The sequence below is a fragment of the Nyctereutes procyonoides genome, unplaced genomic scaffold (assembly GCF_905146905.1).
Source record: "Nyctereutes procyonoides isolate TBG_1078 unplaced genomic scaffold, NYPRO_anot_genome, whole genome shotgun sequence".
Classification (NCBI taxonomy): domain Eukaryota; kingdom Metazoa; phylum Chordata; class Mammalia; order Carnivora; family Canidae; genus Nyctereutes; species Nyctereutes procyonoides.
This window is the reverse complement of record NW_026575040.1, coordinates 10,936,281-10,962,846: the sequence shown is the minus strand read 5'-3', so window position 1 is coordinate 10,962,846 and position 26,566 is coordinate 10,936,281. Positions and strand designations below refer to the sequence as shown.

The 26,566-nt window shown below is 41.5% G+C and overlaps 1 protein-coding gene and 1 long non-coding RNA gene across 2 annotated transcripts in view; both read right to left on the bottom strand.

The window, feature by feature from the left end:
• CLPX (caseinolytic mitochondrial matrix peptidase chaperone subunit X) overlaps positions 1 to 14,678 on the bottom strand; it is a 46,886-nt gene extending 32,208 nt beyond the window's left edge. Inside the window, exons 1-2 of the mRNA XM_055319974.1 lie at positions 14,400 to 14,678; positions 1,101 to 1,261 (exon numbers count right to left, since the gene is read on the bottom strand). Coding sequence (XP_055175949.1) covers positions 1,101 to 1,261; positions 14,400 to 14,478 — 240 coding nt within the window. The 5' untranslated portion in view covers positions 14,479 to 14,678. The remainder of the gene's footprint in view (positions 1 to 1,100; positions 1,262 to 14,399) is intronic.
• A 5,483-nt stretch (positions 14,679 to 20,161) lies between these two features.
• Positions 20,162 to 22,271, bottom strand: LOC129506196 (uncharacterized). Its single transcript, XR_008663722.1, has 2 exons — positions 22,082 to 22,271; positions 20,162 to 20,535 (listed from the first exon to the last, which is right to left on the bottom strand). It is a non-coding gene; the product is annotated as an uncharacterized LOC129506196 (long non-coding RNA).
• Between the last annotated feature and the right edge of the window lie 4,295 nt (positions 22,272 to 26,566).

Sequence of the window (26,566 nt, the reverse complement as noted above, 5' to 3'; positions counted from 1 at the left end):
TGACTCAATAAACACTAGGAAAAAAAGTTACTACAGGTAAAATACATTTCAATGAAACTGAATCAGGACTTACTATCATTACAAAAAGTGACTCATAACTTTTCTTGAATCTAGGTTTTCTCATCTCTAAAATTTTACCTACTTTAGAGAGTCACTATTAGGATTGAGTGTGAATAGGAAAGCACCTAACATTTTGTCTTGCATATAACATTAACTCAAGTCTTAGTAAAATTCACATATTAAAAGAAACTGGTAATAATTCACTGACCCAATACAATCACCAATCATCTACTTGCTAGCTACAGAGTAGTCCAACATTAAGTCACAGAGATACCAAAAATTTTTAAGTAAAGAATGAAGTGGGGTTTATACTATCATGTATTGTTAAGAGTTTCGTGTTGGGGCACCTGGGTCCTTTGGCCCAGGGCGTGATCCCAGAGTCCCAGGATCAAGTCCCGCATCAGGCTCCCTGCATGAAGCCTCCTTCTACCTCTGCCTGTGTCTCTGCCTCTGTGTGTGTGTGTGTGTCTCTCATGACTAAATAAATAAACAAAATCTTAAAGAAAAAAAAAAGGGTTGTGTGAAAGCAGAAATGATGGCTATTCCTAATTCAATCTACAGAGTGCTGACTGCATAGATAATTTAACGAAGCTTCTTTATTACTTTGTGGAGTGTTAGAAATCTTAACTACTGCTGACTAAGTGCAATGCTTATAAAACTATTTTATGGTTGAAACTAAAACAAAGTAAAATTATATAAACTTCTTCCTATCATTTTATATATTTCACATTTCCTACAGAAAACATATAAGCCAGGGATGCCTGGGTGGCTCAGTGGTTGAGCCTCTGCCTTCAGCTCAGGGCTCACATGATCCTGGAGTCCCGGGATTGAGTCCCACATTGGGCTCCCTGCATGGAGCCTACTTCTCCCTCTGCCTGTGTCTCTCTGCCTCTCTCTGTGTCTCTCAGGAATAAATAAAATCTTAAAAAAAAAAAAAAAAGAAAACGTATAAACTGATAACTGATACAGAATACTATTATTACATTTAATTGCCTGAAGGAACTTAAATATGTATATAAATGCCAATAAAGATAAAATACCTTATTTCCATCTCCAGAGCCATCTTTACTTATGCCATCTTTTGATGCAAAGTATGCTGGTGTTTCTGTAAAGGTTCTAAAGGGAGCTCTTCGTAGAATCTGAGTTTCAAAGGTCCCGAGCCTTCCTAAAACGGGTATATGAATGCGGCCACAAGAGATACCTGAAAATATGATGAAATTTATTAGTCTATACATCAAATATTAACATCCCTTCAATAAATTCCCTGAAAACAAAAATTACTTAAGTATAAAGGAGACTGAAAAAGCTACAGTTTTCACAGCAGTAGTTAACAAAAGGGTAGAGAAAATAGTGACACAATCAGAGGCAAAGTCCCCATAAAAATAGGCCGGACCTGGGCCTCTTACAGATTCCAGGTACATAAAGATGTTTCTTTCTGGGCCTGTTGTTTGGAAGTGAAGAAAGACCACCCAGGTTATAACAATGAGTGGCTCTGAAAGAGTGAGAGATAAGCAGTTCAACATCTGCCTCACCCCTAGGGGAAAAAGGCTATTTACATCCTATTCCTAGTCTTACAGTATTTCTACCAATGAAAATAAGCAAACTCTTATCTGTCTCCTTGACTCTTTGGGGGGTAATATCCTAGACAATGGAAACAAACTTCAAATATTCTTTAAAAAGTTAAGCATGTGGGGATCCCTGGGTGGCTCAGCGGTTTAGCGTCTGCCTTTGGCCCAGGGCGTGATCCTAGAGACCCGGGATCGAGTCCCACATCGGGCTCCCGGCGTGGGCCTGCTTCTCCCTCCTCTTGTGTCTCTGCCTCTCTCTCTCTATGTCTATCATAAATAAATAAATCTTTAAAAAAAAAAAAAAAGTTAAGCATGTTCATTAAAACACACGTTTTAATGAAACATTTCAATCCTATAAAAAAACGTAATTCAGTAAATACTATGTAACGGCTATCCTGCCTTCAAACATTTTAACCTTTTACTATATTTGAAGTTAAAATTATTAAAAAGGGTACAGGTTAATCACTGACTTCTGTGGCAAAAACTTTTTCCGTAAAGGACCAGGATAGTAAATATTTTCAGCTTTCTCAGCTATGTAGTTTCAGTTCCAACTACTTTGTAACATGAAAACAATATGCAAACATATGGGTGTGGCCAGATTTGGTCTATGGGATCACTGTTAGCTAACCCCTGGTTTTTCTCATATAAATACAAAATAAACCCCTAAATAAATTATGCTCAATGGCAAAAAGGCACACTGCATACTATAAGGCAGCATTTCCCAAGCTGGTCTTTAAAAGAGTGTTCCCTACACAAGAAAATCCAGTGGTCTTAGGTTAAATAAAATTCCACAGATTTCAGTATTGAGTATGGTAGAGCTACTCACAACCCTGCATAAGCTAACGTACAACGTACATTAATGAATCCTAATGAACTGCCACAGTAAGTTTCCCAGCAGTGTATCAGAGTGCTGTTAGCACGTAATAACAAAAAAGGGGTAAAGGGGTTAAAATTAATACTTAAATAAATTTAAGAAATTGATTTTATCTTCCTCATTTTATTCCCTGCAAAATTCTCAACTCAGGCTTAAAATTTTTATTTCTGTACCTGTTAGGGCTTTTCAGAGATCATGCACATATGTATATATTGTACCCAAACACAAAAACTGGTTTAAAGTTACATCCTTCCAGGGGCACCTGGGACTGGCTCAGCTGATTATGAATTCAACTCTGGATTTTGGCTTAGGGCATGATCTCAGGGTTGTAAGATCGAGCCCTGCACGGGGCTCCGCACTGGGCATTGAGTCTGCTTAAAATTTTCTCTCTCTCCCTCTTTCTGCCCTACCCTACCCCCTCTTAAAAAATAAAATAAAATAACATCCTTTGAACAATTCAAAAGCAACTGCTTAGTTATATGTGACTTTTAGTTTTTTTAAAAATATTTTATTTATTTCAGAGAGAGCGAGCAAGCACATGTGCAAGCACAAGCATGAGCAGGGGGAAGGGCAGAAGGAGAAGCAGACTCCTGATTGAGCAGCCCAGATGGGGCGGGGCTCCATCCCAGAACCCAGTGAACACGACCTTAGACAAAGTCAGTTGCTTAACCAACTGAGCCACCCAGGCACCCCTAATTGACTTTATTAACTCCAATTTTCCAACATATTTGTGTACCCTGTTAGAACTAGTTTCTTTAGCTATTTATTGCCCTAGGCCATCTCCAGTTCCACAAAATACAAAAATAAAATGATCAAACTTCAGGAAAGATAAAAATAAATATTCTCATCTCTATATAAATTCAAAAACAACACTAAAAAAGGATTAAGATTTATAACATATTGGCCCCTAATCCATAGACTATAATGTTTTGCTTAATACTAATAAACTTGAATAATAATATTTAAAAAATTACATTTGATGTTTTTCTTCTAAGTGACGTTTTCAAAAGAATTTCAAATTTTCTCAAGTGTAACAATTCCAATTTTATTTTTTGCAGTAAATGATGGCCATTACTCTCATTAGACTGAGACTTAAGGTAGTTCATGAATTTTAAGCTAAACATTAATATTTTTCAAAGGATATAATATGGCTTAAAGACTATGTCAGGGGGATCCCTGGGTGGCGCAGCGGTTTGGCGCCTGCCTTTGGCCCAGGGCGTGATCCTGGAGACCCAGGATCAAGTCCCACATCGGGCTCCTGGTGCATGGAGCCTGCTTCTCCCTCTGCCTATATCTCTGCCTCTCTCTCTCTCTCTTTCTGTGTGTGTGTAACTATCATAAATAAATAAAAATTAAAAAAAAAAAAAAAAGACTATGTCAGGGCAGCCCGGGTGGCTCAGTGGTTTAGTGCAGCCTTCAGCCCAGGGTCTGATTCTGGAGACCTGGGATTGAGTCCCACGTCAGGCTCCCTGCATGGAGCCCCTTCTCCTTTAGCCTGTGTCTCTCTCTGTGTCTCTCATGAATAAATAAATAAAATTTTTTAAGATTTATTTATTTATTTATTCATAGAGATGCAGAGAGAGAGAGAGGCAGAGACACAGGCAGAGGGAGAAGCAGGCTCCATGCAGAGAGCCCGACGCAGGACTCCATCCAGGGTCTCCAGGATCACGCCCTGGGCTGCAGGCGGCGCTAAACCGCTGCGCCACCGGGGCTGCCCTAAATAAAATATTTTTAAAATAAACAGAGAGAAAAGAAAGGAAGAAGGAAAGAAGGAAGGAAGGGAAAGAAGGAAGGAAGGAAGGAAGGGAAGGAAGGGAAGAAGGAAGAAGGGAAGGAGGAAGAAGGAAGGGAAGGGAAGGGAAGGGAAGGGAAGGGAGGAGAGGGAGGGAGGAAGGAAGGAAGAAAGAAAGTCAATCTAAAAAGCAAATTTAGCAAAAATAATGGGGGAAGGGATAGATGAAATCAAGAATACAGGAAGTTAATGGACATTAAGGCTCAGTGATGGGTGTTTGGGTGTCCCTTGTTGTATTTTGCGTTCAAAAACATCCATAAATTAGTATGAATGGTAGCATAATAATTATTATCATCTATGTAACAAATTAACTTTTTTTTAGATTTTTATTTACTCATGAGACACACAGAGAGGCAGAGACATAGGCAGAGGGAGAAGCAGGCTCCCTGTGAAGAGCCTAATACAGGACTGGATGCCAGGACCCCAGGATCACAACCTGAGCTGAAGGCAGACGGTCAGTCACTTTGCCACCCAGGTACCCCCAAATGTAACTTTTTAATCGAACCATTACAATGTATTCACAAAGAAAACTACAATTACAACAAGCTTTATGTAAAACTATTTTTACTTGGATATTTAGAATAAAACTTAAACCTCAAGTTTCACATAGAGTATATTATATCCTATTAACAATAAATTTTTCAAAACAGTTTATCAATTTATATATCTAATGTTATTAGAGAATAAGCTGAAAGGAAATGATCTTCAGAAATTTAAGAGAAATAGAGACGCCTGGGTGGCTCAGCGGTTGAGCATCTGCCTTTGGCTCAGGCTGTAATCCTGGGGTCCTAGAATCGAGTCCCCCATCGGGCTCTCTACACAGAGCCTCCTTCTCCCTCTGCCTGTGTCTCTGTCTCTCTCTTTCTGTCTCTCATGAATAAATAAAATCTTAAAAAAAAATTTAAGAGAAAAATTATGAACATGACCCTTTTATTTTTATTTTTTTATTTATTCATGAGATACACAGGGAGAGAGGCAGACATAGATAGAGGGAGAAGCAGGCTCCCTTTAGGAAGCCTGATGTGGGACTTGATCCTAGACCCCAGGATCATGCCCTGAACCAAAGGCAGATGCTCAACTGCTGAGCCACCCAGGCATCCCTGAACACGATCCTTTTAAAGTCTATAGACTTCTGAATAGAAAATAGAATAGAAAAAAAAGTCCTTCACCTTAAATAACTTATCAAGTAACATATGAAACCAATGTGATCATAGTTACCACAGAAAATACTACCTGAAAAACATATTCATGTCATTTAAACTTCTAAATTTAAGAATTTCTCTGCTAGCCCTGATACAGTTTTAACATTCTATAATCTATGGGCTGGCTGTACCAACAAGGTGCCATAAATACTAATACTATAATACTAAGTACTATTTCAAACTTGAGCATGCACCACAATTAATTGGAGAGCTTGTTAAAAATGAAACAGATTGCAAGGGCTATTCCCTGGTTCTGACTCAGAAGGTTTGAAGTGGGACCCCAGAACATATTTCTAATAAACTGCCAGATTATACTGATGTTAGTCTGGGGACCACACATTTTTAATTTTTTTAAAGATTTATTTTAGAGAGGAAGAGCAAGAGAGAGAAAGTGTGCACAAGCGCTGGGTCGGGGGCAGAGGGAGAGACAGAATCTCAAGCTGACTCCCCACTGAGCATGGAATCCCATGCAGGGTTCCATCTATAACCCTGAGATTGTGACTGGAGCCAAAAGCAAGAGTTGGCTGCTCAACAACTGAGTCAGCCAGGTGCCCTTGGGAACCCCACTTTTTAAAACACAGTACTGGTCAGTTTAAAAGATTAGTCACTTACCAATCTTAAAAAATCTTCACAAAAATCACTGTAGTCATCTAATCAGGAGGCTGTTGTTTTTTTTTTTTAAGATTTATTTATTTATTCATGAGAGAGAGGCAGAGACACAAGCAGAGGGAGAAGCAGGCTCCCTGTGGGGAGCTCAATGTGGGACTTCATCCTTGGACCCAGGATCACGCCACCCGAGCTAAAGGCAATGCTCAATGGCTGAGCCACCCAGGGGTCCCCCTAATCAGGAGTTTTAAGCCTTTTTTTGTACCATGAACCGCTGAAGGAGTCCGTGAGGCCTACAGATGGACCCCTTCTTAGAATAATCTTTTTAAATGCACAGAACAAAGTACATGACAAAGGAAACCAATTTGAAGTACTTATTAGAATATTTTAAAAATCTGTTTCTTGCCAACATCATACTCAAGGGTGAAAAACTGAGAGCTTTATCCCTAATGTCAGGAAGAAGATAAGGATGTCTAATCTCACCACTTTTATTCAACATAATACTGGAAGTCCTAGCCACTAGCAATTTGACAACATTAAGAAATAGAAGGCATCCAAAATGGTAAAGAAGTAGAACTCTATGTGATACTAAATATAGAAAACTCTGAAGACTGCACCAAAGATATGAATTCAGTAAAGTCACAGGATACAAAAGCAATGTACAGAAATCTGTTTCATTCCTAAATGGTAAAAAATGAAGCAGCAGAAAGTGAAGTTAAGAAACATCCCATTTAGACAGAACATGAGAGACTCCTAACTCTGGGAAACGAACAAGGGGTGGTGGAAAGGGAGGTGGGTGGGGGGGTGGGGGTGACTCGGTGATGGGCATTGAGGGGGGCACTTGATGGGATGAGCACTGGGTGTTATGCTATATGTTGGCAAATTGAACTCCAATAAAAAAAATAAAAAATAAAATAAAATAAAATAAAATAAATAAAATAAAATAGAAAGAAACATCCCATTTACAACTGCACCAAAACCAATGAAATATCTAGGAATAAACTTAACCTAAAAGGTGAAAGACCTGTACTCTGAAAATTATAAAACACAGATAAAAGAAATTCAAGATGATGGAAAGACACTCCATGCTCATGGGTTGGAAGAATACTGTCAAAACATCCATACTACCCAAAGCAATCTACAGATTTAGTGCAATCCATATTAAGACACCAACAGCATTTCTCACAGAGCTAGAACAAACAATCCTAAAAGTTATATGGACCCACAAAAGACCCTGAATACCCAAAGTAATCTTAAAAAAGAAAAACTGGAGTATCACAATTCCAGACTTAAAGTTATATTACAAAGCTGCAGTAATTAAAACAGTATGATACTGACACAAAAATAGACACATAGATCAGTATAATGGAAAACCCAGAAATAAATCCTCAATTTTATGGTCAATTTACCATCAACAAAGTAGGAATGAATACACAATGGGAAAAAGTCTCTTCAAAAAAATGGTGTTGAGAAAATTGGACAGCAACATATGAGGGATTGAAACTGGACCACTTTGTTTCACCATACACAAAAATAAATTCAAAATGTAATTCAAAATTCAAAGAAATGTGAGACCTGGGGCAGCCGCAGTGGCCTGGTGGTTTAGCGCCGCCTTCTGCCCAGGGCCTGATCCTAGAGACCCGGGATCGAGTCCCACGTCAGGCTCCCTGCATGGAGCCTGCTTCTCCTTCTGCCTGTATCTCTGCCTCTCTCTCTCTCTCTCTCTGTCATGAATAAATAAAAAAATAAAATCTTTAAAAAAAAAAAAAAAGTAAGACCTGAAGCCAGAAAAATCCTTGAAGAGAGCACAAGCAATAATTTCTCTGACATCAGCCATAGCAACATTTCTCTAAATATGTCTCCTGAGGCAAGGGAAATAAAAGCAAAAATAAACTATTGGGATTATATCAAAACAAGAAGTTTCTGCAGAGTGAAGGAATCAGCAAAACTAAAAGGCAACCCACTAAATAGGAGAAAATATTCACAAATCACATACCAATAAAGGGTCAGTATCCAAAATATATAAACTGATACAACTCAACACCCAAAAAACAAATAATCCAATTTAAAAATGGGCAGAAGGGGGATCCCTGGGTGGCGCAGCGGTCTAGCGCCTGCCTTTGGACCAGGGCGTGATCCTGGAGACTCGGGATCGAATCCCACATCAGGCTCCCGGTGCATGGAGCCTGTTTCTCCCTCTGCCTTTGTCTCTGCCTCTCTCTTTTTCTCTCTGTGACTATCATAAATAAATAAATAAATTTAAAAAAAATAAAAATAAAAAAAATAAAAATGGGCAGAAGACATCAACAAACATTTTCCCAAAGACATCTGGATGGCCAATAGACACATGAAAAGATGCTCAATATAAGTCATCATCAGGGAAATACAAATCAAAACTACAATGAGATATCATCTCACACCTGTCAAAATGGCTAAAATAAAAAAACACAAGAAACAACAAGTGTTGGCATGGATGTGGAGAAAAAGGAACCCTCTTGCATCGTTGGGTGGGAACACAAACTGGTACAACCAGTTGGAAAACAGTATGCAGATTCCTCAAAAAATTAAAAATAGAGCTACTCTATGATCCAGTACCCAATATTACTGGGTATTTATGCAAAAAGTGCAAAGACGCTAATTCAAAGGGATACATGCACCCCTATATTTATTGCAGCATTAGTTACAATAACAAAACTATGGAAGCAGCCCAAATGTCCAATGACAGATGAATGGACAAAGAAAAGGTAAGATAGATAGATGAACATTATGCAACCATAAAAAAGAATGAAATCTTGCCACTTGCAATGACAAGCATAGACCTAAAGAGTATTAAGCTAAGTGAAATAAGTCAGTCAGATCGTACCATGTGATCTCACTCATACGTGGAATTTAAGAACTAAAACAAAGGAGCAAGGGAGAAAAAAGATAAAGAGACAAATCAAGAAACAGATTCTTAATTATAGAGAACAAACTTGATAGTTACCACCTGGGAAGTAACTAGGAAGACCAGTGAAATATGTGACAGGAATTATAGAGTTCACTTATTTTGGAAAAAAGAACAAAATAAAATAAAATGGGCTTCTCTATAAACAAAATTAAATAATATTTAACAGCTTTTTATTTTTAAAATTTATCTTTTAAAGGTTTTATTTATTTGAGAGAGAGTGTGCGCATGGTTGGGGAGAAAAGAAGCAGACTCCCCGCTGAGCAGGAAGCCCAAGGCTGGGCTTGATCCCAGGACCTCCAGATCATGACCTGAGGTGAAGGCAGACCTTTAACCAACTGAGCCATCCAGAGGCTCCTTTAAGAGCTTTTTAAGTAACTATCATGATCTCAAAGTAGTGGAAAGTATAAAAAATATCTTGAGATATGAACTGTAATGTGTTAAGAAAATATTTCTGATTTTACTTGGTAACAAGTCCACAGATATTGCTAATACTACTGTGAGTTGTTGCCTACATTCATAACTGAAGGAAATGCTACATTTCAGTTAGTGATCAATGAAAATAAAATTAAGAGAACTTCTGAATTCTCTCTCTGGACACTCTGGAGGCCTGTGAACCTCAAGTGAAGAACCCCTATAAAAGTCAAAAAGGGAAGTATTTCTGTAAAGTGTATTTCGAAATAATACTTGGCAGCAACAAGAGAAGACAGTTAAACGCTAAACCATTTACAAAACTTTTGTCATACAAATAAAATATTCTGAGTTTTATAGCAGTTATTTTTAAAAAGAAATACTAGAATAAAGTACATTGATTTTAGGGCTATTAAGAACTAGGATAGAGCACCTGGGTGGCTCAATGGTTGAGCATCTGCCTTCGGCTCAGGTCAGGATCCCGGGATCAAGTCCCACATTGGGCTCCCTACAGGAAGCCTGCTTCTCCCTCTGCTTATGTTTCTGCCTTTGTGTGTCTCTCATGAATAAATAAATAAAATCTTAAAAAAAAAAAAAAAGAACTAGGAGAGTAATTTATTCAACTTTTAAATATTTGACTTCCTATATTTAACCTTAAACAAAACATTCCTTAGATTCAGCTTAAAAGATAAACTGATCTTTAAATTTTAAAAATAGAATAAAAAATTTTAATTTATTATCTTTTTGTAGTGACAATATTTAAGTGTATAACAATTCAATTGATGATATGGCAACTCAAATTAAATGCTTGCTTAACCACCTGGCCTCTAATGTCAAATAAAAATTGGGGAAAAAAATTCAACAAAAACAATGCCAGCAACTTAGTAGATACTTATTGCTTTTATTGGTCTCAAATTTTCATTTTATGCCCAAGTTATTATTTCCTGAATTCCAAATACTGCTTTAAAATATATATAATTTTAAAGATTTGAGAGCCTGCACATGCACATACGAACGTGGGGTGGGGTTGGAGGGCAGAGAGAGGTAGAAGGAGAATCTCAAGCCAACTCCTTGCTGAGTGGGGAGTCCAATGCAGGCCTCCTCCAACCTCAGGTTGCCAAGTTTATGACCTGAGCCAAAATCAAGAGTCACATACTCAACTGACTAAGCCACCCATGAACCCCTGAATACATATGAATAAAGTAAAATAACATCAGTCCTATAATAGCTTTCCTCAAATTTAAAAATATCTGATTAGTTTTCACTAAGGCTAGTCTGCTGGTCTAAAAAGGAATATGCCAGGGATCCCTGGGTGGTTTAGCAGTTTGGCACCTGCCTTCGGCCCAGGGCATGATCCTGGAGTCCCGGGATCGAGTCCCACGTCAGGCTCCCTGCATGGAGTCTGCTTCTCCCTCTGCCTGTGTCTCTGCCTCTCTCTCTCTCTGTGTCTCTCATGAATAAATAAATAAAATCTTTTTAAAAAATAATAAATAAAATAAAAATAAATAAGTAAATAAGTAATAAAAAGGAATATGCCAAGAAAAAATGTTTATTAAGAAATAGTTTGCAATTGCAGAAATAAAGATACTCTATCATTTATTTGCTTTGCCTTATTTAATTTATATTTAACAAAAGAGAGAAACTTAAAATCTAGCTAAAAACTGTTAAGGTAGGCACATTACACAACTATTATGAAAATTATGGGTGCCAACATGTTTGAATATCTTCACATCTTCACTTACACCCTCATGAGGTGACACCCTTTCACTGGACATGGACAGAAAGTAGTGAAAAACCAAGGGAGGTACATGTAGTTCCACAATCCTCACAGCCAAATTCAGATGAAGTACTGTCATTCAGATTTTCAGAATTTTGTAAATGGAGTCAAGCATTTCTAAATGTACATATTTAGAATGCAAATTGACTGTTACGTGTGTGTATAATGTACTTTGTATATACATGTATTAGTATACAAATTGAAAAAGTATCAGCAATTTGGGCAGAAAAAATATTTAAAATTTCTACTTTACTATAGGTTTCTTTTTCTTTCTTTTTTTCATTTATTTATTCATGAGAGACAGAGAAGAGAGAGAGAGGCAGACACAGGCAGAGGGAGAAGTAGGATCCATGCCGGGAGCCTGACACAGGACTAGATCCCAGGACTCCAGGATCATGCCCTGAGCTGAAAGCAGATGCTTAACCCTGAACCACCCAGGCGTCCCTAGTACAGGTTTCATATTCAAAGAGAACAGTGAGAAAAAGCACATTAAATTGGAAATACATATAGCCAACCAGGAAAAGAAAACAGATCCAGTATCTAGTATGGCAAGTTACCAAATAATTTTCAAACTACTGTTTAAAAATCTTAAAGTCTAACACAACAAATGGAAATAGAGAATAGTACTATATTTCAAGAGAGCACTGAAATCTTTTATTTTTACTTCATTGTATAATTTGTTATAAGACTATTTTGATTTTGATTACATTCTTTATTACCTATATTATATTGTTGAGATTCTTAACTCTAGAAGAATAAACTAGCTTAAGTTCAATTCTGAATTTTCTTTCTCTTTTGCCTCTCTTCCTCTTTCCAAGTATCCTAAATAAAAATAACCTTTCTGGGGATCCCTGGGTTGTTCAGCAGTTGAGTGCCTGCCTTTGGCCCAGGGAGTGATCCTGGAGTCCCAGGATCAGATCCCACATCCAGCTCCCTGCAAGGAGCCCACTTCTCTCTCTGCCTACGTCTCTGCACCTGTCTCTCTGTGTCTTTCATGAATAAATAAATAAAATATTTTTAAAAAAATTAAAAAAAACCCTTTCTGGAGTCTTTTAAAAGTCCTTAAAGAAAATATTTCTATATTGCAGACTAGTGTATACTTTTAGAGTCTCTATTACAGACAATACACAGTTTGTTAATGAAGTCTTGAGTAAGTCTTAAATCAACGTGAAAACCATTTGATGTTTCACTGTCATATAAAAATACTAAATTCTGGGCAGCCCCAGTGGCACAGCGGTTTGGCGCCTCCTGCAGCCTGGGGTGTGATCCTGGAGACCCGGGATCTAGTCCCACATCGGGCTCCCTGCATGGAGCCTGCTTCTCCCTCTGCCTGTGTCTCTGCCTCTCTCTCTCTCTGTCTATGAATAAATAAATAAAAAAGTTAAAAAAAAAACTAAATTCTACAAGGATATGAGGTAACATCCTATATTTTAAGCTTCATTTACTCCTTCCCAGTGAAGACAATGGTTCAGTATTTCTGAAAACTTCTGGCAAACTTAGAGCAACAAATATGATAATATCTAAAGCTGTTAATTTGTGTTGCTTCACCTAATGATATATTAAATTTTAAAATCACGGGGATCCCTGGGTGGCTCAGCGGTTTGGTGCCTGCCTTTGGCCCAGGGCACGATCCTGGAGTTCCGGGATCGAGTCCCACGTCAGGCTCCTGGCATGGAGCCTGCTTCTCCCTCCTCCTTTGTCTCTGCCTCTCTCTCTCTCTCTCTCTCTCTCTCTCTCTCTCTCTCTCTCTATCATAAACAAATAAATAAATTTAAAAAAAAATTAAAATCACTGATTGTTCCGTAAAGAATTACCACATGCCTCCTATGATTCCATTTAACAATACAACTGACTGGAATGGTTGAAGAGCTTTGTCAAAGACGACTTCTCTGCCCAGAGAGAACACACACACACACACACACACACACACACACACACACATTTACCCACTTCTGGAAATTATATTATTGTCTGCTTTAGTAGATTTAAACTTGCAGATGAGGACTTGTCCACCACTCTATCTCCAGCACCAAAACAGAGCCCAGCACACAGCAGACCCGCAAGAAAAAGATGTCAAATAAACTTAAAGGTCAAATCCAAGCGTTTTCAACTCAAATTCCTGGAATAAGAACATCTGTTGTTCAGGTTTAACAATATCTTGGAACAAAATTCACTCCTTTACAAATCTGTTATCACTTTACAAACGCTCCTGCCCATCTTACTTCACTTAATCCCGCTTTGTGAACTCAACTGTCGCAAAATAAACCTTCAGTGAACGGTCAAGGCATTCATAAAAACCAGGCAAAGGGGGGCTTTTCAAAACCTATCCAAGGATCGCTGACAAGCCAGAATAAAACGAATTCGTCTAAAAGTGCCTGTAACGGGATCTAGCCTGTCGTCTGATATTCATAGATTTGGGGAAGAGGAAAATGGTTTCTTTTCCGGAATCTATTGGCTGGGATGACACACACACAGCTCCTGATAAACAGAAAGTAAAGGTAAACAAGCGCCACCCCTGAAGACACTCTCTCGCACCGTCAAGTTGGGAAAACCTGCAAACGACTGCGGAGACATTTAGGGACTTCAGAAACCGTGTCTGCGGGAATCTCCCGCACCACCTCGGCGGCTTCCCTGCGGGCCGCGAGGGCTTCCCGGCGCCGGGGGGGCTGTGAACCCCCGCTCAGGCTCCGGTGCAAGCGGCCGCACAATGACGGTGACAGCGTGGGTGTCGCGCGGCCTGCGTCCGGGACGGCCAGCGCCGCGCCCCGCGGCCCCCGGGGAGCCCCAGCCCCCGGCGCCCCGACAGGCCGGAAGGGAATCCGGCCGGGCTCCGGAGAAGCAGCCGCCGCCGGGGCAGGTGGCAGCAGCCGGCGGACCTCCGAGGACACTTCTGAAGGCGAGGAGCATTTCGTGCCTCTTTCGGGGCTCCAGCTAAGCGGCCACATTCCGGCCCCAAAGTCAAGAGGCCTGAATGCGCGCAAGCGGGGGGAGCGCAACGGATTTACTTAAAATTAGAGAAACAGCTGCCCCAGAGGTTGGCAGAGCCCCATCCCACGAGCAAAGCGGGAGGGGGGGGTGTCGCACCGGCAGGGTGGGGCAGGCCTCTTGCCCTCCCCGGGATCCCCACCGCCGGCCACTGGCTCAGGTGAGGGACTACTTCGTTACCTCTCTGCGCGGAGGCGAGCGAAGAGGTGATGAGCCGCGCGGCCGCCGCGCCGCAAGTACAGGCGCCGCAGCCGGACATCTCCGCGGGGCCTAGGCCGGGGCTTTGCCCCCCGCTGCCCTCCGGGTCTCGGCGGCCCGACTCCTATTCGCAGGGCGCGCTAAATTGGCTCCGGACCGTCCCGCCGGCCCCAGGCTCAGGGCAGAGTTCACCTGCCTGGAAGCCAGGCCTTCGCGCTCTTCGTACCCGACTGCCGTCTACTCTGTAAAGTAGATACTTAAACCCCCTCCCTCCCTCCCCCTCCTCCTCCTCTTCCCCCCCCACCCCCCTCCGCCTACCGGGCCCGGGGAGCGTGCGCGCGCCTGCGTCCTAGGCCTAGGGAGGGGGCGTGGGCACGCGCTGCGTGTACGTGCGTGATACACCGACGAGCGGCGAGGGGAAGGGGGCGGTGACCTGGGCGCCAATGAGCGCGCTACGGCAGGCGTCCAGCCCCAGTTGGGACAACTACAGTTCCCGACATGCAATTCTTCCCGAAAGCGCCTTTATCCTAGCCTCGAAAAGGGTGGTGCGGACGCTCGAGTGATGCATGCCGGGAGTTGTAGTCCCAGACGGTCGCAGTAATTCCTGGCCTTTTTCGGTTGGTGGCAGGGAAGGTCAAAGTGTGAGACTGGTGGCTTAGCCAGCCCCAGCCCCAGCCCCAACCCCTTGGCTGCTGCTACACGCTTCAGATTCAATACATTCCTAACCCCCGGGGATTCCGCATCTAACGTACCTCTTCTGAGTCTTTTCACTTGTAACGTGAAAGTGGTATTTTTACCTAGTTCTCCAAGCTACAGCTGTTGGGTGACAGCTCTCTTTCCTTGTTCTTTCAAGCCAAGTGGTAATAACTGTTCCAGCTGTAGCAAGTCCCTGGGTGCTTTATGATTCTTTGTCGGCTCCTTTAAGGGTTTAAGGTGACTACACCCTGGTAAAAAAAGTTCTGTTAGCCTTTGAACGTCTGTCTGCATGGCTGATTCCTCGCCAGACAGCTAAAGCAGGTCAACCTGTTGTACCAGGGGAGGATGGTGACGAATGAACCAGACTCTCTTTCCATCTTGGTTGGCAGCAGACTGAGTATTTACTTTATAAGATTTTAATCAACTCCGAAGCCCAGGGAAATGACAAGGTGAATTTGGTTGCCTTTAGCTCTGAGCCTAGGCGAAGGGCAAGAGGTGGGGGGCAAGGAAAAGAAGAGCAAGCTAAAGTCTAGCCCAATCACACAAGTTATTTATTTTTTAAAGATTTTATTTATTTATTCATGACAAACACACAGAGTCAGAGACACAAGCAGAGGAAAAAGCAGGCTCCCTGCTAAAGCCTGATAAGGGACGCAGTCCCAGGATCCTAGGATCTCGCCCTGAGCTAAAGGCAGCAGCTCAACCTCTGAGCCACCCAGGTGCCCCCCACCCCCCCAAACACACACAAGTTGTTTAGCCCTCATCCATCTTGGATCAGAGGAATGTGGCTTCTATTTCCCTGGGACTGGCCATGAAAAAGGGCCATTGGCCTTGGCCCAGACCACAGTGTTCTGTGTTTTTCTCTCAGCTGACTCCTGCTGCTACTTTACCTTAAAGTGGCAGGGAACAGAAGGGAGTCTAGGTATTCCTTAAATGCCTGTATTAATAGAATTTTGTGAGAGAAGAGACTCTAAAGTTCCCTCAATCCAGCGTTTTCAAACTGTATTCCTAGAATCCCTCAGAAACTATAGCTCTATGGCAAGAGTGAGGGGATTAAAAGGGTGAACCTCACCTGTCTCTTCCTCCTAAGTTAGAGTGGCTCTGCTTTTATCTGTTTCATTTACTGGTGTTTTGTTGGAAAATAGAATTATTCTGTTTTTTTTTTTTTTTTAAAAAAGATTTTTATTTACTCATGAGAGAGAGGCAGAGACAGAAGCAGGCTCCTCACAGGGAGCCTGATGTGGGACCCGATCCCGGGACTCCAGGATCATGCCCTGGGCTGAAGGCAGGCACTGAGCCACCCAGGGATCCTGAATTATTCTGCTTTAAAACAGTGTTGGAAAATCATTGATTCTAGTAGAAAGCTCTTTTAGTAATGAGCTAACTGATCACATGGACTCTAACACCCAATATAAATTACTTTCATCCCACCCCACCTTCTATTTCAATTATATACAATTTCCTTCTTATTATAGAAATAAAGAATTTGCTCCTTTAAACCTGTAGATTGCAAGCTGAATAAAAGCACAGTAAAGTTTTACCTGAAGGGTTCCTTTTCTCTGACTATTCTAGGAATTTGACTTCTCATTCAACAAATACGTATTGAACATCAATTACATGTCAGGCACCACTGAGGAAATAGCATTGAATAAAAAAATGTTTCTTGGGCAGCCCCTGTGGCTCAGCAGTTTAGCACCGCCTTCAGCCCAGGGCATAATCCTGGAGTCCTGGGATCAAGTCCCACATCAGGCTCCCTGCATGGAGCCTGCTGCTGCCTGTGTCTCTCTGCCTCTCTCTCTCTCTGTGTCTCTCATGAATAAATAAAATCTTTAAAAAAAATAATTTCTCTCATGAGCTTCCATTCTTTTTTTTTTTTTTAAGATTTTATTTATTCATGAGAGACACAGAGAGAGAGGCAGAGACACAGGCAGCAGCAGGCTCCATGCAGGGAGCCTGACATGGGACTCGATCCTAGGTCTCCAGGATCAGGCCCTGGGCTGAAGGTGGCACTAAACCGCTGAGCCACCTGGGCTGCCCATGGAGCTTTTATTCTAATGGGAAAAGATAAGACAGTAAGCAAGTAAAACAAAGATATATGATGACAGGAATATCCTTATATTATTGTATAATATATACTTATATTATTCTCAGGATAATTAAGCATTAACTTTAGTTACAGATTGATATTTTGTGTTTAGCCTGTCTTCCCAACTGGACTTTGAGCTCTTTGAAGGCAAGTATTTCATTATACATATATATTTGGGCTAAATACACAGTAGAAAATCAGTAAGTACTTGACTAAATACTCATTTGCTAACAATGCTTTTGCTTGGCAGAAACCTGGGGTGGTGTCTTTAGAAAATACTATGTCTGTTCAGAGCAAATTATAATTCACAAAGAGGTTAGTGTTAAGAGACACAAATTCTACAAGTTTATACAATGGTTAATTCAACTGATGAGTGTACCAGAGGAATTCCCAGGAGATGCCTGATTGGCATAGAGTATAGACTTTGCCCTAAAGAGTACAACACAGAGGGAGCTGTACACAACTCAATGTAACTTTTTCTCTGCGATGTGTACAAGGGTCATGTGGCTTTGGCGTCAGACCGGTGACAATTTCATCACACGGGCAACATAAATTTGGTAGTTTCAGTGCATCACCCCAAAATTATGCTCCACGGGACAGAATATACCTGGATTATTAGGATCAGCACCCTACATAGCTGAACTGGGACAGTAACTTTGTGCTAGGCTCTTTAATGGTGTAAGCCTTAAAGTGGTGTTCAAATTGGGGAACTTGTACCGTGGGGACATGCCAAGACTTCCTATTCGGTATTGGAGCACAGAAGGTTGTCAAGTTTAAATAAAATAACTGCTATTTTGGAAAGAGTTCAAATGTAAAGGGTTATTCTTTAGGAACCACTTGGCTGTTTGACAAAGGAGCATGTTCCATTTTACAAGCGTACCTGAAAGTGTACAAGGTGACTTGAAATTCACAGGTTGGGCCAGTGTTCTTGCTCCGAGGTGTGGCCAGATAGCTAAGGGATGTTGCTGTCTGGGCAAAGAGCAACGAGGCTCAGGGGGCATGCTAAGACCTCCTCTCACTTGGCACTGCATGAATAACCTCTAGTCAGGTTGCTCTCAGGCCGTTCCTTCAAGTTCTGGATTTGGAAGCACAGAGCCATTTGAGACTTGTCCTATGATAAAATGGATCCTCTATCTGGAGAGTGACATAATCCTATGGTCACATCTTACCAGCATTTGGAACAAAAAGCATCCACATCACACCCACTTTCAATTCTTTCCTGACAGGTTAATGATAGTTAAAAAAAAAAAAAAAGAAAGAAAGAAAAGAAAGTCAAGTGCAATTTTATAGCTAAAATAGTTTCACTAAAGGAGCTGACTTCTTATCCTGAGTTATTTACCTTTTATGACCTACATAGCTGAAAGCATATAACAATCTATGTCTCCATTTTATGTAAAATTCTTTTTTGTTGTTGTTTTTACTCCTTTTATTTTTTTTTATTTTTTATTTTTTTTTTAATTTTTTATTTTATTTATGATAGTCACAGAGAGAAAGAGAGGCAGAGACACAGGCAGAGGGAGAAGCAGGCTTCATGCACCGGAAGCCTGATGTGGGATTCGATCCCGGGTCTCCAGGATCGCGCCCTGGGCCAAAGGCAGGCGCCAAACCGCTGCGCCACCCAGGGATCCCTGTTTTTACTCCTTTTATACTTGATTTTATCTGTCAGGATTTTGGACATTGTGAATTAATAAGTGAAAAATATATTTTTTAAAGATTTATCTAGTTATTCATGACAGACATAGACTGAGAGAGAGGCAGAGACACAGGCAGACGGAGAAGCAGGCTCTTCGCAGGGAGCCCCATGTGGGACTCGATCCTGGACCCCAGGATCATGACCTGAGCCAAAGGCAGGTGCTCAACCACTGAGCCACCCAGGCATCCCTGTGAAAAATATTTTTATAGGTTAGAGTCAGTGAGTCATCCAATTTAGCACTGGATTTTTCAGATGAGGAAACAGGCCTACACAAAGTCAAGACTTAACAAAGTCACACAATGAGTCTGAAACAGAGAAATAGCGCCCAAGTCTCCTAATTTTAAAACTGTTTCTCAGTTGTTACTTTATAAACCTGGACTCCCTTTGATAAATATCAAAATCTCACCCTCTTCACCAGAGATTCTGGTGTAGCCTCTCAGAGAGCCATGATTCTATTGGGAATCACTGTATCTTCTGAATAAAGACATTTCTTTTTCATGGCTGGACACCAATCCTTCAGACTGGCAGACATTGATCCTACCAGGCATAGGACAAGAAATCAACATTTATATTTAAAAAAATAAGGACCAAAAAGGAAAAAAAAGGTGAGGGCTTATGTTTACAGGTAGTGCGAGACTCAAAATAAAACAACATTGTATAGAATTTTACAAAGTGACTTCCCATCTACTTTCTCATCTAATTATCATAGCAATACAGTGAGATACTGTTATTATCTGCATTTTGGTCTTGGCAGCTGAGAAAATAAAGATGTAGAAGGTTTAAGTAACTGGTCCAAGGTCACAGCAGAACCAGGACTCACATCCTAATCTCCATGACTGTTTTCATTCCTTGCCTATATCTTCTCCAAAATCTGGTAAGATTTTAGGGGTCTGTAGAATCTCCATGCCCTACCCAGAAATGTCTCACATCAGGGACTAAAATTCCTTCATTCCATGAAGACAGTGATCCCTCATCCGTCCTTCTCTTAAGAATGACTCAAATGGGGTAGCCCTGGTGGCTTAGTTGTTTAGTGCTGCTTCAGCCCAGGGTGTGATCCTGGAGACCCCAGATCCAGTCCCACGTCAGGCTCCCTGCATGGAGCCTGCTTCTCCCTCTGCCTGTGTCTCTGCCTCTCTCTCTCTCTCTCTCTCCTCTCTGTGTATTCTAATAAATAAATAAAATCTTAAAAAAAAAAATGGAATGACTCAAATGTTTGTTAAAAATATATGTAGGCTCCTTCCCTAAAGGTTTTGAAAAAATAGTCTGGAGTGGGATTCCAGAATCTATTTTTATTGCTAGACTCAGGAGATGCAAAGGCTTATTTGCAGAAATGAATGAGGTGCATTTGCACTGTGGAGGTAGAAACCTGTGCCTTTATTTCTTAAGGTCACTTCATTAGGTTGCCTCCAATTGCCAACGTTTTCTCCCTCAGGAGGTCGCTGCCCAGCCTTGGTATAGTAGGGAGATCAAGGGGTCTGCGTCTGGGTGCCCACCATCGTCCTGGGGCTGTCCTTGGGGGCCGGTGGTGACCTCAGAGTGCACAAGGCCCTCTTTGTCCTTGAGTAGTGGGCAGTCCTCCATCCTGATGTTCAGGAAAATGGTCAGCAGGTGGCAGTAACTCACCACAGTTTCCTTCTTTGAATCTATAAGGTAGATGGGGGTGAGAGTAGGGGAGGAATGTTTTTAAAACTAATCTCTTTGGAACTTCTGGTGTACCAAATCCTGGAGACAGTGCTTGGAGTCAGTGCTTGTTTAGTATTTTGGGATGATGGTAGAAGTAGGAGGACTTGTATGTGGATTCCATCCAGCTGGGTTATTTCTGGCAAATTAACTTTATAAGCCTGTTTTTTCAACTACAAATTGGAGTGCTCTTGACCTCCTAGGGTAAATGTAAGGAATAAATTATTCTTTGACCCATAGCACACCGAGAGTGCTTAATAAGATTTTTTTTACTATGCAATGTACTATAATTTATGGCTTTCCTTTTATGACTGTAAAAAATCCTTTTTTAGTTGTGCTTCCTAGCCAGCTTGTTGATGACTTCACTTACTCCGTTATACCTTAGCACTGTAGGGAGCTTGCCTGATTTTAAATGAAAAACTGAAAAGATAATTTAAATAAAAACTTGGGGGAAAAAAAGAAAAAGAAAAACTGAAAGAGATGAAAGAGAGAGGATCTGGACCCTTGGTTTGTAAGTCCTTTTCAGTTTGCAATAAATTTGCATTAGCTATAATATTAGATAACAAAAGTGATATTTACTTCAGGAATAATTTTAAATTTCTTTAAAAAATATTTTATATTTAAAAAAATAAGGACCAAAAAGGAAAAAAAAGGTGAGGGCTTATGTTTACCAACAATGAACCTTCACTAAAGCTATTTATAAAGGTATTCTTGGGGCACCGTGCTCAGTTGGTTAAGTATCTGACTCTTGATCTCAGGTCAGGTCTTGATCTCAGGGTTGTGAGTTCAAACCCTGTGTTGGGCTCTGCACTGGGTATAGCACCCTCAAAAAAAACAAAATAAATACATACATACTTCAGGAAGAAGAAAAATGACCTTAAAAGCAAGGTCTGAAGAGACAAACACGTAAATAAATCTAAAGAAACATTGTATAAAATTATAAGTGTTTATTTTGAGGGGCAAAACAACTAAAATAGTTTAAGAGGTGAAATGCAATTAACTTTGATTTTGTTAAAATCAGTATGTATAATAAAAATTCAAGAGAAAGTATTAGAAGAATAGCAAAAGTGTAATACTTCCAAATCAATATAAGGGGAAAAAGTGAAGTAAGAAAAATATTACTCAATCCAAAAGTTGACAATAAGAGAAAGAGTGATTTAGAAGGAAACCAGCAAGTAAGATAATGAAAACAAATTCAAACATAACTATAATCAACATATGTATTTACTAAACTCACCAGTTAGAAGACAGATTATTAGATATACTAAAATGAACAAAAATCCAGCTATAATGCTGTTTATAAGAAACACATCTTTAAAAGGATACAGAAAGTCAAAAACATTAGACAAAACAGGCTTTGAGGCAAAAAAGCATTATGGGAACAAAGAACATAATTACATAATGATAAAAGATTCAACTTGCAAGAAGGCACAAAAATTCAATACTTAATATGCACCCATTAAAGTAGCTTCAAGGGATTCCTGGGTGGCTCAGCAGTTTAGTGCCTACCTTCGGCCCAGGGCATGATCCTGGAGTCCCACGTCGGGCTCCCTGCATGGAGCCTGCTTCTCCCTCTGTCCCTCTGCCTGTGTCTCTGCCTCTCTCTCTGTCTCTCATGAATAAATAAATAAAAATCTTTTTAAAAAATAAAATAAAATAGCTTCAAAATAGGGTCACATGGGCGGCTCAGTGGGTTAAGCGTCTGCCTTCCTCTTAGGCCATGATCTCCGGTCCTGGGATAAGCTCCTCCTGGGGTCCCTGCTTAGTGGGGTGTCTGCTTCTCCCTCTCCCTTTCCCCCTCCCCCCACTCATGCTCCCTCTCTCTCTCTCAAACAAATAAGTAAAATCTTAAAAAAATAAATAACTTCAAAATAAATAAAGCCAAAACTGAGTCACAAAAATTAAGTGTACTACCTAGTGGAAGATTTCAGCACACTCCTTATTTACGGAATTGAGCAATGAACAAGTTTGAGTTGATGGTTCTATGTAGAGCTTGGCACCCAATGATTAGAGAAGACACTCCCCCCCCACCCCCAAGCGCAATAGAAACCACTAAAACTGACCAAGTACTAGGTCATGAAGAAAGATTCAACAGATTTCAAAGAACAGGTACCACACAGATCTTATGTATATATTTAATTAAAATCCCTAGATGTTTGGAAATGAAAAACCATAAATTTGGAGTAAACTCACAGTGATCTATCTGCTCACTATCCTCTTGAAGTGTTCACCTTCTGGGGGTGTCTTCACAACTCATGAGGATCACCTTTCTCTAAGAATGTCCCACACCGCCCCAGCAACCACCACCATACAGTAGGACCAGTCCACCTGCCTGGAAAACATCCTTGCTTGGAAGCAGCAGCAGCTTGATGGGCCCCTCTGTCTTTATGCCCCACCCCACCCCCACTAATGGCCACAGCTGGTTGGACCAGAGTTAGAGTCCTGATTCAAAGTGGGCCAATCGGGATCCCTGGGTGGCGCAGCGGTTTGGCGCCTGCCTTTGGCCCAGGGCGCGATCCTGGAGACCCGGGATCGAATCCCACGTCAGGCTCCCGGTGCATGGAGCCTGCTTCTCCCTCTGCCTGTGTCTCTGCCTCTCTCTCTTTCTCTCTCTGTGACTATCATAAATAAATAAAAATTAAAAAAAAAAAAAAACAAAGTGGGCCAATCAGTTGCTCTCTTCAAGGGATCTAGGCTTGAGATGACCACCTCACCTTGAGGAGCTGAGAAAACTGATCTACCAAGAGAAACTAAGGGTTTCTGAACAGAGTAGAGACCACCCATGAGAGAGAGAGACAGACAGAGAGACAGAGAGATTGGGAAACAAACTGACCAGAGAGAGGGACCTGGAAAGTGGAGAGAAACAGAAACAAAATCTGAAAGACAGTCTGAGAAAAACAGCATGTAGGGCAAGAGCGAGTTAGAGCTTGAGAGAGCAAAAATCCCTGAGAGGAAATGAGAGAATCAAAGCCAGAGAGGGTGATGGGGTGGATTCTGATGGCTTTGCAGTTCTGGGTTCTGTCCTTCCTGAGCTCTCCTGGCACAGCCGCCCCTGTTACTTGTAACCAAAAGCCTTCAGTGCACAATTCCACCTCAGCTCCTCAGCTCCAGTTGTCCCTTTTGCCTGAAACTCCACCTGTCCCTGTACCACCTGTGACTTGGCTTAAGTCTTCTCAGTCTTTCAAGACTGTTCTTGTCCTGACATCTTGGTGATGTTTTCCTCTATCACCTTCAGCTGCTAACGTTCTCCAAACTCTAGAGACCGTTCTGCCTGGAAAACATCCATGCTTGGAAACAGAAGCAGCCTGATGGGGCCCCTTTATCTGCCTGTGGCCTTTCTGCCTGCCATCTGGGGTCCATCCTTGTACAGTTCACTCTTGGGACCTGGCTGATCCACCACTGTACAGCAGGCTGAGACCAAAACCCCAGGGCTTTTCTAAAATGACTGCTCTGTCCACCCAGTGTGTAGAGTCTCCACAGAGGAAGGGAACACCCGGAACACCCAATGAATCATCAGCAGTTTGGTGAAGCAAAGGCATCCTGGGAATTGTGCTCTTAGCCTCACGAAAAAGACTGTAGAGATGGTTTAGATTCTCATCTACACCAACTCCCTCATTTAAAAAAAATATTCATTCATTCATTTTTGAGAGAGAATGGACATATAACATATTAGTTTTAAGTATACAATCAACTCTTTCATTTATAGATCAGGAAAATGAGGTCCAGGAGAAGCAAACCAAAATCACACTGCTAGCAGGGAGTGTGTCTGTCTTTGGAACCAAGATGCTTAGAAATTAGGTCACATGAGTTCAACTCCATAGTGTTTCCTCATCTGAAAGAGAGGTATCTGGCACTCCCTCCAGCCTCTACAAGCTGTTTCTGCTTGTGCCCTTGCGCCCTTACACCTGACAGCCATACCTTCAGCAAACCAGCTCCTAGCTATCATTCATATTAGATATCACCTCCTTCAGGAAGCCTTCTCTGACCCCAACCCCTCCAAGACTGGTGCCCCTGTGTGTACTAGATTTTATAAACACATAAAGGCTGCTCTATTGCACACATGGATTGACACAGAGTAGGCAGTCAATAAATATTTGGTGAGTGAAGAAAAACATCAGGTACCAGCTACTGTCTGCTAGAGTCCATTTATTTAGGCCCTCAATGGAGAACAGAAAGGGAAGGGTATGGAGTGAGAGAACCCAATCAACCCACTTTTTTCCAGCACCTTCTCTTTGTGAGTTTGAAGGGAACTGGGTGATCAGGTTGAAGCACTGGCTCCCGAAGCTGTGAAGCATCTGTGCTGCCCATAGCTGAACACTTGACCCCTCAGCAGGGGCAGTCAAGCTCCCCAAAGAGTCAGTGAGGGCCGCTCCCCGGAAAGTGTTTTTGGAAGTGGGTCAAGGAGTGATCACAAGGCCACTAGGCCCCAGCCCTGCATTCACTCATTTTCTTGGAGGTCATGAGGATAGGGTGCTCAGCCAGAGAAATTTCTAATTGATTATGAACGAAACCCTAGGGAGCTGGGCAGATGCTGATTCAAGAGCACAAAATCTAGTCCAGGCCAGAGGTGGCCAAAAGGAGCCGCAACTGGGCCAGCCAGGAGAGGAAAGCTTTCTATCTTGATTATAAATGATGCCTTCTCCTCCCCGAGTCTCCTTGGCCTCTTCCCTGACAGATTCTGGAAGGATTGGGAAAGGGGCAGTCTGTGTCTCATCCAACCCCATGCTCCACCACCCTGACTCTAGATGCCTCCAAGATTACTCTGGCACCATCCACTGGCCTCTGATTTACTATTTTAAACCAAATATTTTTTCCAAAAACAAAGCCCTTTCCATTTAGACTAGTTATTTTACTCAAGGGGCAGGAGCTGTTATGCACAACAGAGATCTGGTATCTGGAAAAGCTGGGCGTCTTTAGAAGAGCTTGGAATAAAAATTAAAAAAAGAAAAAGAAAAAAAAGCCCGTCATTTGTGAGTGAGGTCAGCCAGCACAGCTGGAGCAGGCAGCAGGCTGTGGGGGGTTGCCGGAGGAGCACTTGGCCAGCTTGCCCAACCTTGAGCCAAGCCATTGTATAAGCTCCCCAGTATTGGAAAGAAAGAAAGAAAAAAAAGGGACATGTTTTTAGCTTTGCTCAGGAGCCCAGAACATACTCACAACTCCAGGAATCTCTGCTCTTCTCTGCAAGTGGAAAATATGATCCATGAGAACAAACTTGATCACCCGAGTGTGTGCCTAATTACTCAACCCTGGGGGGGGGGGTGATGGGAGGGGTCCTGAAGAGGGGACTGCACCTCATGCCACTTTGTGACCACTTTCCAGAGTCACCTCTGTCCCTCTGAGCAGCTGGCTCACTTTATAGGTGAGACAGGACAGGGGCCTCAAAAACAAATACCAAATGTGCATTTATTGACATCTGCTCTGGGGTACACTGGGCCTCCAGCAAGAACAAAAGTAAATATAAAAGGAAATGCACAAATATAGTTAGCAACCCATCGCAGTGGTAGTCATGAGATGGTCTTTCCAGACTTGGCAGAGGAACTATAATTACCCTGTGTTCAACAGCTTAATGTGGGATGTATACTAGAGTTCCAAATTCATCAAAGAAATAACTTATTTACATTTCAAGTAAGAATATTGTCGATTATTCCTTTATTTCACCACCATTTATATGTGCGGACTGTGATAGAGGCCTTGCTGACATCCCATAGACCAAGGCCAAGAAATATGCTTTCTATTGGTTATTTGGTTTTTAACATCAGATTATCATTACTGTAGAGGTGAACAAAACCCTGCAAAAAAAAAAAAAAGGAAGGACATTTTCGTTGATGGCCACTGACTTTATCAATGGTCAGTTTCTTGTATTTCTTTTAAAGAACAAGACAAAAAAGATTTATTTTGACATCTCTGTGGGCTACGTGCCAATCGGTATCATGGGGTAAATACAGTAAGTAAAGGCATGAAGAAAACAAGCAAATTGCACCAGAACAGATGTGC